General features: G+C 43.0%; 2 protein-coding genes across 10 annotated transcripts; one reads left to right on the plus strand and one right to left on the minus strand.

Moving 5' to 3' along the window:
* The first annotated feature begins 1118 nt into the window (after positions 1-1118).
* FAM217B (family with sequence similarity 217 member B) lies at positions 1119-12813 on the plus strand. 9 transcript variants are annotated; one of them, XM_038749983.1, is made up of 4 exons: positions 2758-2897; positions 6582-6661; positions 9495-10061; positions 12344-12813. In XM_038749983.1, exons 1-4 carry the CDS (start codon positions 2871-2873, stop codon positions 12381-12383), a joined length of 714 nt encoding a protein of 237 aa, XP_038605911.1. In that variant the 5' UTR covers positions 2758-2870; the 3' UTR covers positions 12384-12813. The 9 variants fall into 9 exon arrangements, with proteins under 9 accessions (XP_038605907.1, XP_038605908.1, XP_038605911.1 ...); XM_038749978.1 differs by lacking the exon at positions 12344-12813 and having other exon boundaries at positions 9495-9568; positions 9863-11406; XM_038749979.1 differs by lacking the exons at positions 2758-2897; positions 12344-12813 and adding an exon at positions 1119-1200 and having other exon boundaries at positions 9863-11406.
* PPP1R3D (protein phosphatase 1 regulatory subunit 3D) lies at positions 1197-2262 on the minus strand. Its single transcript, XM_038749984.1, has one exon. The coding sequence runs from the start codon at positions 2243-2245 to the stop codon at positions 1376-1378; it is 870 nt and encodes a 289-aa protein (XP_038605912.1). The 5' UTR covers positions 2246-2262; the 3' UTR covers positions 1197-1375.
* Positions 12814-15132: the final 2319 nt, after the last annotated feature.

Genomic DNA, 15132 nt, shown 5'->3' on the forward strand with positions numbered 1-15132 from the left:
TTCAGGTATGACAACTGCATAAGGACATAGTCCAGACAAGGAATACGGTGTGTGTATTTTTAAAACCACTCGTTCTGTCATTCGATCGTATTTATTGAGCACTTTCTGTGTGCAGAGCACTGTACAGAACACTTGGAAAGTACAATTCAGCAATAGAGAGACAATCCCTGCCCACAAAGGGAGTATTGGGGCTGCATAGTGTTCCTCATGTCTTTATCCCATAAAAAAAATAGATATGGTTGATATTTGAAAGCAGTAGCTGCAAATGCTCTTTTGCCTGAAATTCTCTTAGGCAGGGAGTTTTGGAGCAGGAAGACGACAGATGTAGTAATTTAAGGCAGGTGTTCAGGTAGCTTCCCCCCTTTAAAATATGAAACCTAAAGAGTAACCAAAGGCCATATAACCACAGTATTTTTAGGAGGTGAAGCACACTCCGAAAATCTGAGTATTTGGAGGTATGTTTTAAGTGCATAAATATAGTAACTTCTTATATTTCTTACTGGCTCTCTGCCACTTGGGACACAGCCCGGCATACTTGGGACAGCCAGGATGAATGAATAATGATGAGGCTTAAATTTCTATACTATTTATAGTCCTCCACTTAGAGGGATTACTTGCTGTGACTCGCCACAGTCTCTGATTTTACTCTACGCCCGGCCGGATACAAATTAGGGTGACCCGGGCACGGAAAGCGATTGGGAAGGTCGAAGTCAAATCATACAAAAAACTGGATTTTATCTTTTCAAGCTTGCAGAACGCAACCTCCCAACTCGCGGTTCCGCCGTCTGTCATGTCAAGTTCCAATCAATCAATCGTATTTATTGAGCGCTTACTGCGTGCAGAGCACTGTACTAAGAGCTTGGGAAGTCCAAGTTGGCAACATATAGAGACAGTCCCTACCCAACAGTGGGCTCACAGTTCCAGATCCGTCTATCCCAAGCATGCCCAAATTACGGTGGCACCTGGGGTCACACGCACGAACCGGGGGTCCCGTCTGCCAACCGAGGGGGGTAAAGCGACATTCTCGGCATTCAACAAAGGTACCGGGGAAGTTCCTGACGGGCGACCAAAAGGCCTCACAACAACGTCTGAAGTCCAGCGTCTCGACTGACCCCTCGGACACCACTGTGTGAAGAGTTGGAAGGCCCTGGGGCCCATCGGCACGTGATTGCCACCGATCCCCGGGCTTCGCGAAGGGAGGTAGGCCTCGTCGTGGCGGCAACAACGTGTCCGCTCCAGGGGGATTGTGGTGGGGCTGGACGGAAGGCACCTGCAATGGATGTTAAGGTCATTGGAAAAAGCGTGTCCCTGTTTGGCAGAGTGTGTCCCCGATGCCCAAGCCCCCCTCTGCCGCCGCCTTCGCCCCCGGACCGGCTCAGATGAAGTGGATCCAACTCTCCTGGCACTCCCTGGGCAGCCGGAGGGGGTGGCTCCGGCAGACGAGGCTGTAGTCCCGGCCTTCGTTGTTGTCCCAGTACTCGCCGTCCCCGACGCGGTAGCGGACGGCGAACTGGACGGCGGAGTCGAGGCCGGGGAGGCACGGGGGCGCGGGGAAGCAGAAGGCGAAGAGGTCGGCCTCGCCGGCGCTGCCCCTCCAGCGGGCCGCCGCCTCCAGGTGGGCCCGCCAGCGGTTGAAGGTGTAGCGGACGGCCACCTGCTTCTCGAAGGCCACGTTGAGCACCCGCACGGTGCCGCTGATGCCCAGGTCCGAGCTCGTCACCCGCTCCAGCCGCACCTTGTCCCGGCGCAACCGGTCGAGGAAGTCGGGCCGGTCGGCCGGCTGGGGGAAGTCCGGCACCAGGCACCGCAGGGTGAACTCCGGCTCCGGGCTGCTGCAGCACAGGTCCGAGGCGATGGAGAGGCGCGACAGGACGTGCAGGGGCACGGCCGGGTCGTCGCCGGCGTTGAAGACCTTCACCTGGGTCAGCTCCAGCCCCAGGGCGTCCGCGAAGCGCACCCGGTGCTTCCGGCTGCAGCAGCCCGGCCGGCACGGGGGCCCCGCGCCGCCCGCCGCCGTCTTCCTGCGCTCCGGCGAGCTGGGCAGGGAGCGGGCCCGGCGCCGCATGATGGGCCGCAAGTGCGGCTCGCAGCCGGACGAGCCCGGCGGACGCCGCCGCCAAGTCCCGGCCGGGAGCCCCCCGTCCCCGTAGTCCCGGTCCAGGTCGGCCAGGCAGCTCACGCTCCGCGGGGCGGTCCGGGGGGGGCAGGCCGGGGACAGAACCAGGGAGCCCGGGCCCCGGGACATGCCCTCGTCCGGACCCGGGACCACCGCAGGGCCCCGAACGGCCACCTTCCTACCTGCCTGCACGACCGTCCTTTCCCTCGGCTATTGCGACGGCTGCCACCGAAACACCGGCCTTCCAAAAGAGTTCCCTTTTAAGAGAAACTGGACGGAGCAAGCACGGAAAAACTACCACTTTTTCGAAGCGGTAGCTCCCGGGGCGGCCCCACCCACCGCCCCTCATCAGCTGGTGGCAACGTGCAAAAATGCACCGTCCTTCCTCGGCCCGCCCCCCGTGACGCCGAGCTTCATTGCCGGGTTCACGCTCCGGTTCGTTCGGAAACCATAACCGCCTTTCTTGCCAACCCCTCGCCGGATCCTCGCTTGCTTGTTTGCTTCCTTCCCGGGCTCTGACAGGCCGTCCAACCCCTCCTCCCGCAGCGTGCCGCAGTGGCACCTCCCTCCCCACCCCCGTCTCCCGCCCGCTCTGCAACGAGCTCGCCCAGCTGCAAGGGAAGTAAGTCCCCCGGCCCCCGTTTTGGGGGGATGGTGCAGAGGAGGGCTCGGTTCAAGCGGACCCCTTTATTCCCTCGCTTCCCCGAGGGTGGGTGCCTGCGAGGAAGATGCAGCCGCAGGCTCTCGGGTGTTTATGGCCATTGCAACGCAGGAGCATAATGTAAGATTATTTCAAGAAACGGTTCACACTTAATCGACCTCACGGGGCTGATTCCCCGGGCGATTTTCAACGAACCGCTCGGCCTGACCTTGCGTAAGAGGATCTGGGGGCAAAAACTGGCCTTTCTGGGCATCAGCCCTAATGCTCTGCTCCCCTAGTACTATCCATCCGATTCCCCTGAGAATCAAACAATCGTATTTATCGAGCGCTTTACTGTGTGCAGAGCACCGTACTAAGCGCTTGGGAAGTACAAGTTGGCAACATAATAGAGACAGTCCCTACCCAACAGCGGGCTCACAGTCTAAAAGAATGACAGGGTGGAGGACGTTTGCAGCTTCAGTTTCTCTTCTCGCCAGCTGATGAGCGGAAAACTTGGCTTAACACTGGGCTGAATCTTGCACCTCGAGAGCGGATTCTAAGAAACATTTTTTGGCAGCCTTAATTTGCCTGCTGATTTTGAGCTTTGCCCGTGTACTCCCGAAAGAGAAGGTGCATGTTCGTTTGCATCGCCCTTGGGTGAAATGGGTGGAAAAATATGATTAGGTCCTCTTTTCTATATACAGAGGGTTGAGATCCTTGTTTTTAAAATGTTTTCGGTGAAATGATGTGGAGAAGGGTACAATATAGAGAAAGCAGTTATGGGACCAGGCATTCAAGAATGCCCCTATATACTAACCGGAAGAACACAGGAAAAGGAAAAACTGACTCCTGAAAGGCACAAAGGAATGATCGAGAAAGGAAATGATTATGTTTGTGCAGAAACCCATTAAGTCCTGTAAGGCATTAATATAATAGAGAGTGATATCCAGGCTCTATCTGTAAATAGTTTATGTATAAGGTAAAAACTCTTTAACTAGAGCCGACATTTATTCAGGAGACCTACTCAAATGAGAACGACATTTAATTAAGAACCTCACTAGTGAATAAAGGCCAACCAGTATTTAAAAGGCAGTTTCATTTTGTCTGATACTGTTTACGTTAGCAGTGTTATTATGGTAATGATGTCAAGAACAATGGCACAAATATTTATTTTAATATAAATCTTCAAATCCTTTTTTGATGAGGTTTTTGCTTTTCATGAGGATTCCATTTCCAGTCAACCAGCTCTCTCCCTGCTACTTATCATTCATTCAGTAGTATTTATTGAGCACTTACTGTGGGCAGAGCATTGCACTAAGCGATTGGAAAGTCGCTTAGCAATAGAGACCATCCCTGCCCAAACCGGGTTTACATTCTAGATGGGGGGAAGAGAGACAATTCCTGCCCATGCTGGGCTTACATTCTAGATCGGGGGAAGACAGACATCAAAACAAGCTAATAGGCAATAACAATAATATAAATAAATAGAATTACAGATATGTACATTTATACACAAGTGCTGTGGGGCGGGGTGGGGTAGAGAAAAGGGAGCGAGTCTGGGAGACGGGGAGGGGAAGCTGAGGAAAAGGAGGGCGTAGTCTGGGAAGGCCTCTTGGAGGACATGAACCTTCAGTAGGGCTTTGAAAGGGGGAAGTGTGTTTGGTGAATTTGAAGAGGGAGGGCCAGGCCAGTGGTAGGACGTGGGCCAGGGGTCGACGGCGAGACAGGTGAGAACGAGGCACAGTGAGAAGGTTAGCACCAGAGGAGCAGCGGGTGCCGGCTGGGATGTGGAAGGAGAGAAGGAGGGTGAGGTAAGAAGGGGCAAGGTGATGGAGAGCTTTGAAGCCAACAGTGAGGAGGTTGATAGGCAACCAAGGTTGGATAAGGTGTTATGGAGAAGGGGATGGTCCACAATGTCAAAGGCAGCTGAAAGGTCGAGGAGGATTAGGATGGAATAGGAGCCGTTAGATTTGGCAAGAAGGAGGTCACTGGTAACCTTTGAGAGGGCGGTTTCAGTGGAGTGGAGGAGACAAGCCAGATTGGAGAGGCTCCAGGGGAGAGTTGGAGGAGAGGAATTTGAGGCAGCGAGTGTACGCTCGCTCCAAGAGTTTGAAAAGGAAGGGTAGGAGGGAGATGGGGCGATAAATGGAGCGGGCTGTGGGGTCAAGGGAGGATTTTTTTAGGACAGGGGAGATGTGGGAATGTCTGAAGGCAGAGGGGAAGAAGCCATTGAAGAGTGAGCGGTTGAAGATGGAAGTTGCATCTCAGCTCCTAGGTTTTGTTCTTCTCATTACAGTTTACTCATGGTGTCTTATTATCTTCCACCACCGACCTTCTCTTCTGCCTGGAACTCTCTCCCAATTCACATCTGGCAGATCACTATGCTCATCTGCAAGGCTCTTTTGACATTACGTCTCTTCCAAGAAGCTTTCCCTGATTAATCTCTCATCTCTGTACCCTATTACTCCCCCATCCTCAAGGGCTGCTTCAGCATTTCTGTCACCTAAGCACTTGGGTACTTCACATCACCCACCGTGGCTCTTATTGAGAAGCAGCATGGCCTAGTGGCAAGAGTACGGTCTTGGGAGTCAGAGGATGTGGGTTCTCTCCCTGGCTCTGCCACTCATCTGCTGTGTGATCTTGGGCAAGTCACTTAACTTCTCTGTGCTCAGTTACCTCATCTGTAAAATGGGGATTAAGACTGTGAGCCCCACGTGGGACAACCTGATTACCTTACATCTACTCCAGTGCTTAGAACAGTGCTTAGCACATAGTAAGCACTTAAATACTGTAATTATGAATTATTATGATGCACATATATTTACAATATAATAATAGTAGTATTAAGCACTATGTGCACTGTACTACGGCTGGGCTAGATACAGTAAATGCAAATCAAACACAGGTCCTGTCCCACTATTGCTTCTTCTTACCTGTAACTTATTTTAATGTACGGCTACCTTTCTAGGTTGTAAACTCTTTGAAGGCAGGGACTCTGTCTACTAGCTACAGTGTACTTTCCCAAGCACTGTACAGAGTAATAATAATAATAATTTTGGTATGTGTAAGCGCTTACATGGGCCAAGCACTGTACTAAGCTATTATTTTAGATATAAAATAATCAGGTCAGACATTGCCCCTGTCCCACATGGTGCTCACAGTCTAAATAAGCTTGATTTATTGATCTCTACTAATTGCTTTTTCAGTTATGTAAGTTAATGAAATTTGTAATTATTTTTTGATTAATTACTGGCACTAATTCATTTACTTTACTCTGCTGGTTCTTATTAATATTTGTGGTCCAGCAACTCTAGTTCACTTATCAACAAGGGAATGGGCATACCAGAGATTATTCATTTATATGTTGGCAGGGAATTTGTCTGTTTTATTGTACCAAGCTTTGCACACAGTAAGCGCTCAGGAAATATGAGTTTAAATGAGTTGAAATATAAAGTATGATTGTATTTTTTTTACCTTTTGAAAATATAGTTTCAGGTATATTAAGGAAGAAAATTTAGGGAATTATTTTTGATAATATTTTGTTCTTCATAAACTGATATTGAGGGCAAGGTCATTGAAAGATATCTTCATTTAATAGAAGTACCATGTTCTGTTTAATTATTCTAGTTCCAGTGGGGTTTCCAAATATAAAAGGCTTTAAAAAAACTCAAAAAACCACTTCCCCTCCTGACGCCTTTTCCTGGCAGATTGAGAGAGAATATTTTAACCACTCCCATAAAGGTAATGTAATCTGTATAGAAAATTACTTACATTTCATGTTTTGGCTGTTTTTTCACTGTATGTCCCCTCAAATGTTTTTCACAGACATGCTGTTTCAGCCTAAATGATTGTCCCCAATTCTTTCACAAGGAGAACGGGTTGAATGAGTCTCATTGGCAAAACAGGTAAATATTTTATACAAAGTTACTAGGATTCCTTTAATTTGAATTATAAATTTTATCTAGTTACTAGGATTCCTTTAATTTGAATTATAAATTTTATCTAGTGTGTGCACATAAATAAAATGTCCCCAGTTTGGGCAACTGTTGTACGTAGATAGTCCCAAAGGCTATTTTATCATTTTTATTTCCTCATTTTATGACTTTAGGTAAGCCATATAACCTGTCAGATGAAGTTCTTATTGTCATCATAATTAAAAAGATAATAATCTACTAACAGGAAGGTAGGGTGGATTAATTATTCTTTAATTAATGGATTAAATAAGCTAGCTCCTTCTCTTCAAAGCCCTACTGAGAATCACCTTCTACAGGAGGCCTTCCCAGACTGAGCCCCCCTTTTCCTCTCCTCCTCCCCATCCCTTCCGCCCTACCTCCCCACAGCACTTGTATATACATTTGTACAGATTTATTATTCTACTTATTTTATTTGTACATATTTACTATTCTGTTTGGTCAATGATGTGCATATAGCTTTAATTCTATTTGTTCTGACGATTTTGACACCTGTCTACGTGTTTTGTTGTCTGCCTCCCCCTTCTAGACTGTGAGCACATTGTTGGGTAGGGACCGTCTCTTGTACTTTCCAAGCGCTTAGTTCGGTGCTCTGCACACAGTAAGCGCTCAATAAACACGATTGAATGAATGAATTATTAAATTATTTTACAACAAAAATGTTTTAAATACTGTCAGTTCTTTGCTATACCACTCAGCCCACCCTCATGCCCTGCTATGTGCTGTCTCTTGGGTTGGCAAAAGCTAAAGCCCCACCACTCCCCTTCTACTCCACCTGGAAGCCTCGGACTGCGGGCGTAGTATTGTCTTCAGTGGTTGGCTGGCCGCCTGGCCTCCTCCACCCCCTTTCCCCCACAAAACCTGCTCATTTACCATCACAGCCATTGCACCATCTCCCCTCACATCCTTATGAAAGTCTTCTTACCTTTGGAGTGGCAGGATCATTTGGGAACTTGGCAGGGATAGTGCAACAGGAGAAGTGAGGACAGTGGAGCTGGCCACCAGTCACTTAGAGGGGTTTTTAAAAATCTACTTTAAGCAGTGACTAAGCTTCATTGAGATCCAGATATATTAAATATTATGTTCTTCCAATCAATCGATTGTCTTTGCTGAGAGGCTCATTCATTCATTCATTGTCGTATTTATTGAGCGCTTACTGTGTGCAGAGCTCTGTACTAAGCGCTTGAAAAGTACAATTCCTCAGTAAAGAGACACAATCCCTGCCCACACCGGGTTTACAGTGTCTGTGTGCTGAGCACCATGCCAAGTGCTAGACATCATCCCTGCCCTCTGGAAGCTTATGTCTAGTAGGAGAGACAGACATTAAAATAAGTTACAGGTAGGAGAAATAAGGGTGGGGTGGGGATTGGGAATCAAAGTCCTCAATGGGTAAGGATTTAAATGCATAGGCCATGAAAAGGGAGGGGTGATATGAGATTACATCTCCCATAACTACATGACCTGCTTCTGTCACAGATGGAAATTTAAATTGATCTAGCATATATTTGCTATTTTCAGAGTTTGCTAGGCTGTTTACTACTATTGTGATATTTTAAGTGGTTGAATTTGTTCACTTTAATGATTTATTGAAGTAACTTCCCAGATTACGAAGTTTAATTTGAATTACTGGGATCATGTTTTCTAACTCTTTTTAAAGCTACACATAGTATTTGCCCTTTTTTAATCTTCCATCAATCAATCAATGGTATTTATTAACCACTTACTAAGTGCTTGGGAATGTAAAATGTGAAGCGGTAAACACGATCCCTGTCAACAGGGTAAGACAGACATTAAAATAAATTACAGATGGGAAAATAGAAGATAAGGATAGGTACATAAATGCCTTGGGGCTGGAGTGAGTATCGAGTAGGTATGCTTTCCGAGGATCTCAAAAAAAAAAATGGCTAGTGAGCCCTGCAGTTAACAGCATCAATTCCTTAACTACCTCAGTTATCTACAAAAATGCATTTTACATATTACATGCACTTAAAGTGGGCATACAGACTAAAACTATGGAATTTACTTGTTAATCTTAACTAAGAACTCCATTTCTGACAGAGGATTTTTTTATGTTTTTTTAATTAATAAATTTACATAATTCCCCAAACTATAATGAAGCTTTTAGAAAAATGCATTCACTGAATAAAAACTGTCATTTCTATTATTGAAAGTCCAACTCTTGATCTAACACAGAACAAGTGGATTCAATCTTACCGTCTCATATAAAATGACGAGCAATTAGAAGCGTCATGACGTAGTCTAAAGATCACAGATCTGGGAGTCAGAGGACCCGGGTTCTAATCCCAGTTCTGCTGTAAGACCGTGGGCAGATCACCTCTTCTCTGTCCCTCCGTTTCTTCACCTGTAAAATGGGGATTCAGTGCCTGTTCTCCCTCCTGCTTAGAATGTGAGCCATATGTGGGATAGGGACTGTGTCCAACTGGATTATCTTATCTCTACTCTAGCATTTACTACAGTGCTTGACACATAGTATGTACTTTGCAAATATCACAATTACAAATTGTGTCAAATGGAATGATATGAGGGAAGCACACTTTCTGCAATTTATGAATTTTCATGTTTCATAAATGCAAATTTCATTAATTTTCTGATACCAATTAAGAGCTGCAAACCAAAATGGTAGTATTCCTGTTGTGTTTTGGCTACTCAGATTAAAGCCAGCTTCTGTTTTATATGGCACGAAAACTCATACCAGATATATCTTTTAAAAAAAGTGAAAGGTTAATCCCTATTTTCTCTTCCCTAGCAATATGAGTGTTGGCCTTGCTCAGCCTAGAGTTCGGGTTTTAAAGAAGAAGGATCTCTCAGAAAAAAAGCAGAGTAAATATGAACTGCCCAAATTTTGTTCTCATTTACGAACAAGCCTAGTAGATATCACTGAAAAGACTGAAGATGCATTAATACAAAGTTCCAATTTTCATAAAAATAATCTCCCAGGATATATGGCAGTTACTACTCCATCTAATTCCAGGTGTCATGGTGCTTCTGCAGACTCATTATTACTTGATGTTCAGTCAATGAGAATTGCTAAAGAAGATATGGATGAAGACAGCTTCAGTGATCGAGCTGATTCTGAAAGGATTTTTCTTCCTCCTTTCTCTTTTTCACCCTTAGAACGTAACCACAAAGCTGAAGAAATTGATCCAGTTTATTTTGATCACCTTCATGATCTGGGATGTAAAGAATCGGAATATTACTACCCAGACATACTGCCACCCCCATTTAATTCTTGGGATCTTCAGCAGATGGCTGTATTTGTAAATTCAGAGGGCAGATCTAATACCTGCGAAAGGCCACCAAGATTACTGGAGAAGTATGTTGATAGAATCATTCAGTTGGAGTGGCTACAGATGCAAACCATACAGAGTGAAAAAAGAAAGTTAGGTAGAACAAGGCCTCAGACTGCTCCAAGCAATATAAGAGCTTTAAAAAGCCCTGAAAAAAGCAAGATATTGGAGAATCCATTTCCTTCCAGGCAAGAGGCTCAGCAGGGAAGGGTTTCAAAACTCACCACCAATCATGCACATCACTTTTACAGGAAAAAAGTTCATTATGAAGAAGTCCATACATCATATTTTCCATATCAGAGCTCTCCTAAAGCCGCTGAAGTCGTAGGGGATGGATTAAGTCTCCAAAAGCAAACAAGTAAAATAAGACAAAAGGGAAAGAAGAAGAAGCCAAGAGAAATTACCAAACAGCAACATTTTGCTATGCTGTCCTATGTTAGTAATGCTAAGTGTCAGGGGATTGATAACATTAAACTTCCCAAACAGTCACCTGTGTTTCTCAGCTCTGCAATCCCTTTGAAGGGATTCAAAATATGTGAGCCCGTAAATCCTAAAAAGAGTGGATATGTGAATAATAAGTGAGAGAAAAGTGAGAACAAATGCAATACAGCAAACATCGTATAAATTTAAATAATTATACACAATTTAAATAACCACACACTATACATATACTATGCTAAACACTACCATTCGATTACCATGCCAAAGACTAAGTATCAAAATGCTTCTGTGGGGAAAAGAAGCACAGAAGCGCAAGAAGCACATTTCCTATCATGTTTTGGAAAATTCAGAGGAAACAAGCTTACTTGACAATTCTTTTGCTAGCAAAAGGAATTTAAAATTTATTTTATACATACAAAGGTCACCCCAAAAGAAGTAGCATCCGATGAACTTTGCCCTGGATTAATACTTCCAGGCATCTAATGAAAGCTTGTTAGGTAAAAATAAACTCATACTCTTTAGATGATATGAACGGTAAGTGCCATATTGGGATTTACTTTTTCCTGGAGAAGAGCCAACTGTGTTCATGAGCTCAAAGGTCAGCATAGTCCTAACTATGCAGACCTGACTTTTTTTTCCCCTTGTTTGTGACTTCATTTGTACACTACTACTATGCTAGGTGAAATGAGGTAGCATTCTACAAGTGAGATGGGACAGGGATTGGGTTGGAACAATTTATTTTTATTTTCTTAGTGCTCGAGACAGTAAAACAGTAAAAATCTCTAAGAGAAAATTTCAAGTCTTCTTTCAGCATAACTTTAGTTGCTTCCCACTAAATTAGTTTCTCTTAATAGATTGGGTTTTGATGCTTTATAATAATAATGATAGCATTTATTAAGCACTTACTAGGTGCAAAGCACTGTTCTAAGCGCTGGGGAGGTTACAAGGTGATGAGGTTGTCCCTCGGGGGGCTCACAGTCTTCATCCTCATTTTACAGCTGAGGGAACTGAGGCCCAGAGAAGTGAAGTGACTTCCCCAAAGTCACACAGCTGGCAACTGGCAGAGTTGGGATTTGAACCCATGACCTCTGATTCTAAAGCCTGCGCTGTTTCCACTGAGCCATGCTGCTTCTCTAAATGCTGCTTTATAAATGTATTGTGATAGTCTGCAGCTGGAAAAAATACGCTCAGTTTCCAGGTATTGGAAATAGGCAGCTGGAGGGGCTTTAAACTTGTTTAATAAAGGCAACTTGAAAAAAAAGTGCATATGTTTCTAGTAACATTTTTCAGTAACTTTTGCCAGCTGGAAGTTTATTATACTTATATTTCTTTTTGGTTTTTATAAATATAACAAACCTCCTTTTCCTGTTACCAGTCATTAAATTGGGATAATTGTGTTGCCAGGTTTACCATTCATGTTTGTGAAAGGTTTTTACATTTTGGATGGTGTACTGCTAGAGAAATACTATTTTAATGACTCAGGGTTAGTGCCTTAAATAGTTTTTTTTTAAAAACTTTTCTTGACTTGCACCTCTCAGGTTTATAATTTTTTAAATGGAATTTTTGTTTTTAAATATTCAGTAAAACATGAACACAAACTCTTCATTCCTTTTGGTTGTACTCATAAAACTTTTCAGGCATGATAATGAACTTTGTGAGTGAAGAATTGCATTTTTAAGAGCGCTATATACCTTGATGGTAAGGAAAATGTGAAAATGTTAAGATCATACCAACACACATTAATTCTACTTTTATTTCACATAAGTTCAATTTTTCTTCTTTTTATTTTAGGAACATCTTTTAGGGTCCCTCTTTGGAATATTTGGTCTTATATTTTCTCTACTATTGCATTCTATTCTCCCCTAAGTTTTTATGCAGGTCTCTGGGGGCAAGGGGCCGAAAGATGATGACACTGAATAATTGAAGATGATAGAGGCTGATAACTCAGACTTCTAAGGAAGAGAAGGTGAGGAATGGAGAGGAATGGATGGTGCTAAAGTGGCATGAGGGAAACATGAAGCAGGCCAACTACTCTCTTCCAAGTTAGTTTAGGATGACTGAGAGAAGGAGAGAGTGGTAAGGGACAAAGTATCACCTGAAGTAAATCTCACTTTTGTGATGGTGAGAAAGAGCAGTGACTGGATCAGAAATAGGACGAAGATGAAGGGGAGTTAGCCCATGATGAAGTGGGGTTTCCACGGGCTGTATTTCTAAAGTGTGGACATAATAGAGAAATTACCTTTTGTTAGTGAACTTAACCTTTATCTCTGATGCTATACTCCATTTTTGGCAACAAATTTCAATATTTATCTCATTAAAGGATTTTTCATAAAGGAATTCAGTCTTCCATTTCTTTTTTGTTTCCTAACTTTTGGGGTGGAGGGGTGATACAGATTTCATATTCACTAAAAGTAGAACTAATTATTTGGCTGTTTTGGGATTTTACTGTTTACTGGTTTTACTGTTGAAGGTACCTCTTCAAATTTCAAGCAGCACTGAACCTGAAACCTGAACTCCTGATAAGTTCATTTTCATTCAAATGAAATGGGGTAGCTGCAATTAAAATTAAAACGAGGCCTCTAGGCTTCAGACATTGAGATTATTCTTTGAGTTTGCTAAAAATGTGAAAAAGTTAAAACACCTAAATATACATACTCTTTGAAGGCAGAAATGGAAAGCAAAAACTGCCACCAATGAACTTTCTTTTTTTGTGAGCCCCTTAAAAACAGTTTTAAAAATAAGATTTAGGTAATCTGGTTGGTCATGCATTTTATAAACAGTGGATTTTAACGAAAGGAAATTAACCTGAATAAAGACAATTCATTTAGCATTGGAAGGGTTTACTAGTAACAAAGTCCACCTGATGTTCTTATAGGCCAGGTATAAGCTGAATTGAGATGAGGGCAATACAGAAGGTTACACTTCCTCTTAATATTTAACTATGTAAATTATAAAACCTTGATTACATATAAATCATGCAAAAATGAAACAAACATTGAGGAATTCTTAGTTCCACAGAAGTCATGCTCATTAAACAAAGGGTAAAGCATCACATAGCTTTAACAAAAGAGAAAAAGGCTATCCTTTGCCCTTTCATTTTCTTGAAGGTTCTCACAGCCCTGAATTACTGTTCAATAATCCATTTCACTGTAAATATGTGTTCTCTTGACAAGTCTTTTTTAAAAAATTATAAATACATTTTACATACTGGTACCATCTTCAAATCTTTGGAACACAGCTCAACAGCATTGGAGCAATGTTTGTAGCAATACAAGCTTCACTTGGGCAAGACTTTTGAAGACAATGATAATGGACTATCAGAGCAGTTGCTCTATATTAGAGTGGCAGGGGACAACTGCAAGATAGGCAGAATAAACTTTATAACGACCTAGTGAAGCAGGGTCTTGAGCAATGCACCATTAAAAATGGTACACTGGGAGACCATTAGAGCAAATAGACCAGACTGACAGCTTTCTGAAGTAGGTTGGTGTCCTCAAGCAAAAATAATGATAATTGTGGTATTTAAGAGTTTACTTTGTGCCAGGCACTATTCTGAGCACTGAAGTAGATACAGACTAATCAGGTTGGACACAGTTCATGTCCCAAATGGGGTTCACAGTATTAAATTCCTATTTTACAGATAAGGTAACTGAGGCACAGAGAAGTGAAGTTACTTTCCCAAGATCACACAGCAGGGAAGTCAAGGAGCCGAGATTAAATCCATGCCTTTGTAAAGATCATTATACCAACAGCTGGATGTTAAAACCAGAGACAGGACTTGTAGCATAAGATTAGGATGTTTCTGTCAGTACCTCCATCTTCAAAACTGAGAGACAGCTCTCTCTTTCTCTTTATCGTACTTTCTCTCTCACTCCCTCCCCTTTCACTATCTAACTGTATCTCTCCTAAAATCCCTGTCCCTTTTACCCCTATGTGCTATAAACGAAAAGTTGGCACCCAAGTTATCACATGCAAATAACATTTAACCTGCCATATATGAATCTTTGGCACTGAAGCATTAGCTTGTTTGTATGTTTGTTGCCAGTTTCCTTATGTTGCAGTTGGCCAGGTAGGTAAGTCCTAATATAGGTCTCATATTAATTGAAAAAGAGTCTAGTTATAAACAGTGTTTCCTGCTGTAAATCTCCAAATTGCATCTGGCTTTAGGGTAAAATAATGGATGGGAAGCATTAATTAATTAGAAGCTATTGCCATGTACACCAAATGTTTTGAGCTGTCTGATCTAGTCAAAACTGGAAGTCAGGATGGGATAGTAGTCATAGAGATAATCCCTTGTATTGCAGTTTTGTTAAAACCTTAATTATAGTTTAGATTCCACCCTAACTGTGAAAGGTTAAGAGTAGTCATAGTAGCAGCAACATTAATTGAGCACTTATTTGGTGTAGGACACTGAATGAATGAAGATGTGAGACTTTCCCTTCCAAAAGGAGCTTGTACTCCAATATGGGAGACATACATTCATTCACTCATACATGAATTATAAGGAAGGTGTAGTAGTAAACTCATAAGTGCTGAAGGGATGAGTTTCTTTTGAGGGAAAGGACCATAACTCTTTCTTTGTTCCTCAAACACAAGTACAATGCTTTACTCCCAATATGTGCTAAATAAACATTTTAAACTCTGACACTAATATCA

Source organism: Tachyglossus aculeatus, chromosome 8 (genome assembly GCF_015852505.1).
Source record: "Tachyglossus aculeatus isolate mTacAcu1 chromosome 8, mTacAcu1.pri, whole genome shotgun sequence".
NCBI classification, from domain to species: domain Eukaryota; kingdom Metazoa; phylum Chordata; class Mammalia; order Monotremata; family Tachyglossidae; genus Tachyglossus; species Tachyglossus aculeatus.

What these genes read in the sequence shown, in the direction of transcription:
- FAM217B (XM_038749974.1), top strand. Translation starts at nt 2,871, where the DNA reads ATGGCCATTGCAACGCAGGAGCATAAT. An exon ending in TTGCAACGCAGGAGCATAAT is followed by an intron (nt 2,898 to 6,581) that starts GTAAGATTATTT and finishes TGTTTTTCACAG; the next exon opens with ACATGCTGTTTCAGCCTAAA. An exon ending in GAGTCTCATTGGCAAAACAG is followed by an intron (nt 6,662 to 9,494) that starts GTAAATATTTTA and finishes TCTCTTCCCTAG; the next exon opens with CAATATGAGTGTTGGCCTTG.
- PPP1R3D (XM_038749984.1), bottom strand. Translation starts at nt 2,245, where the DNA reads ATGTCCCGGGGCCCGGGCTCCCTGGTTCTGTCCCCGGCCTGCCCCCCC.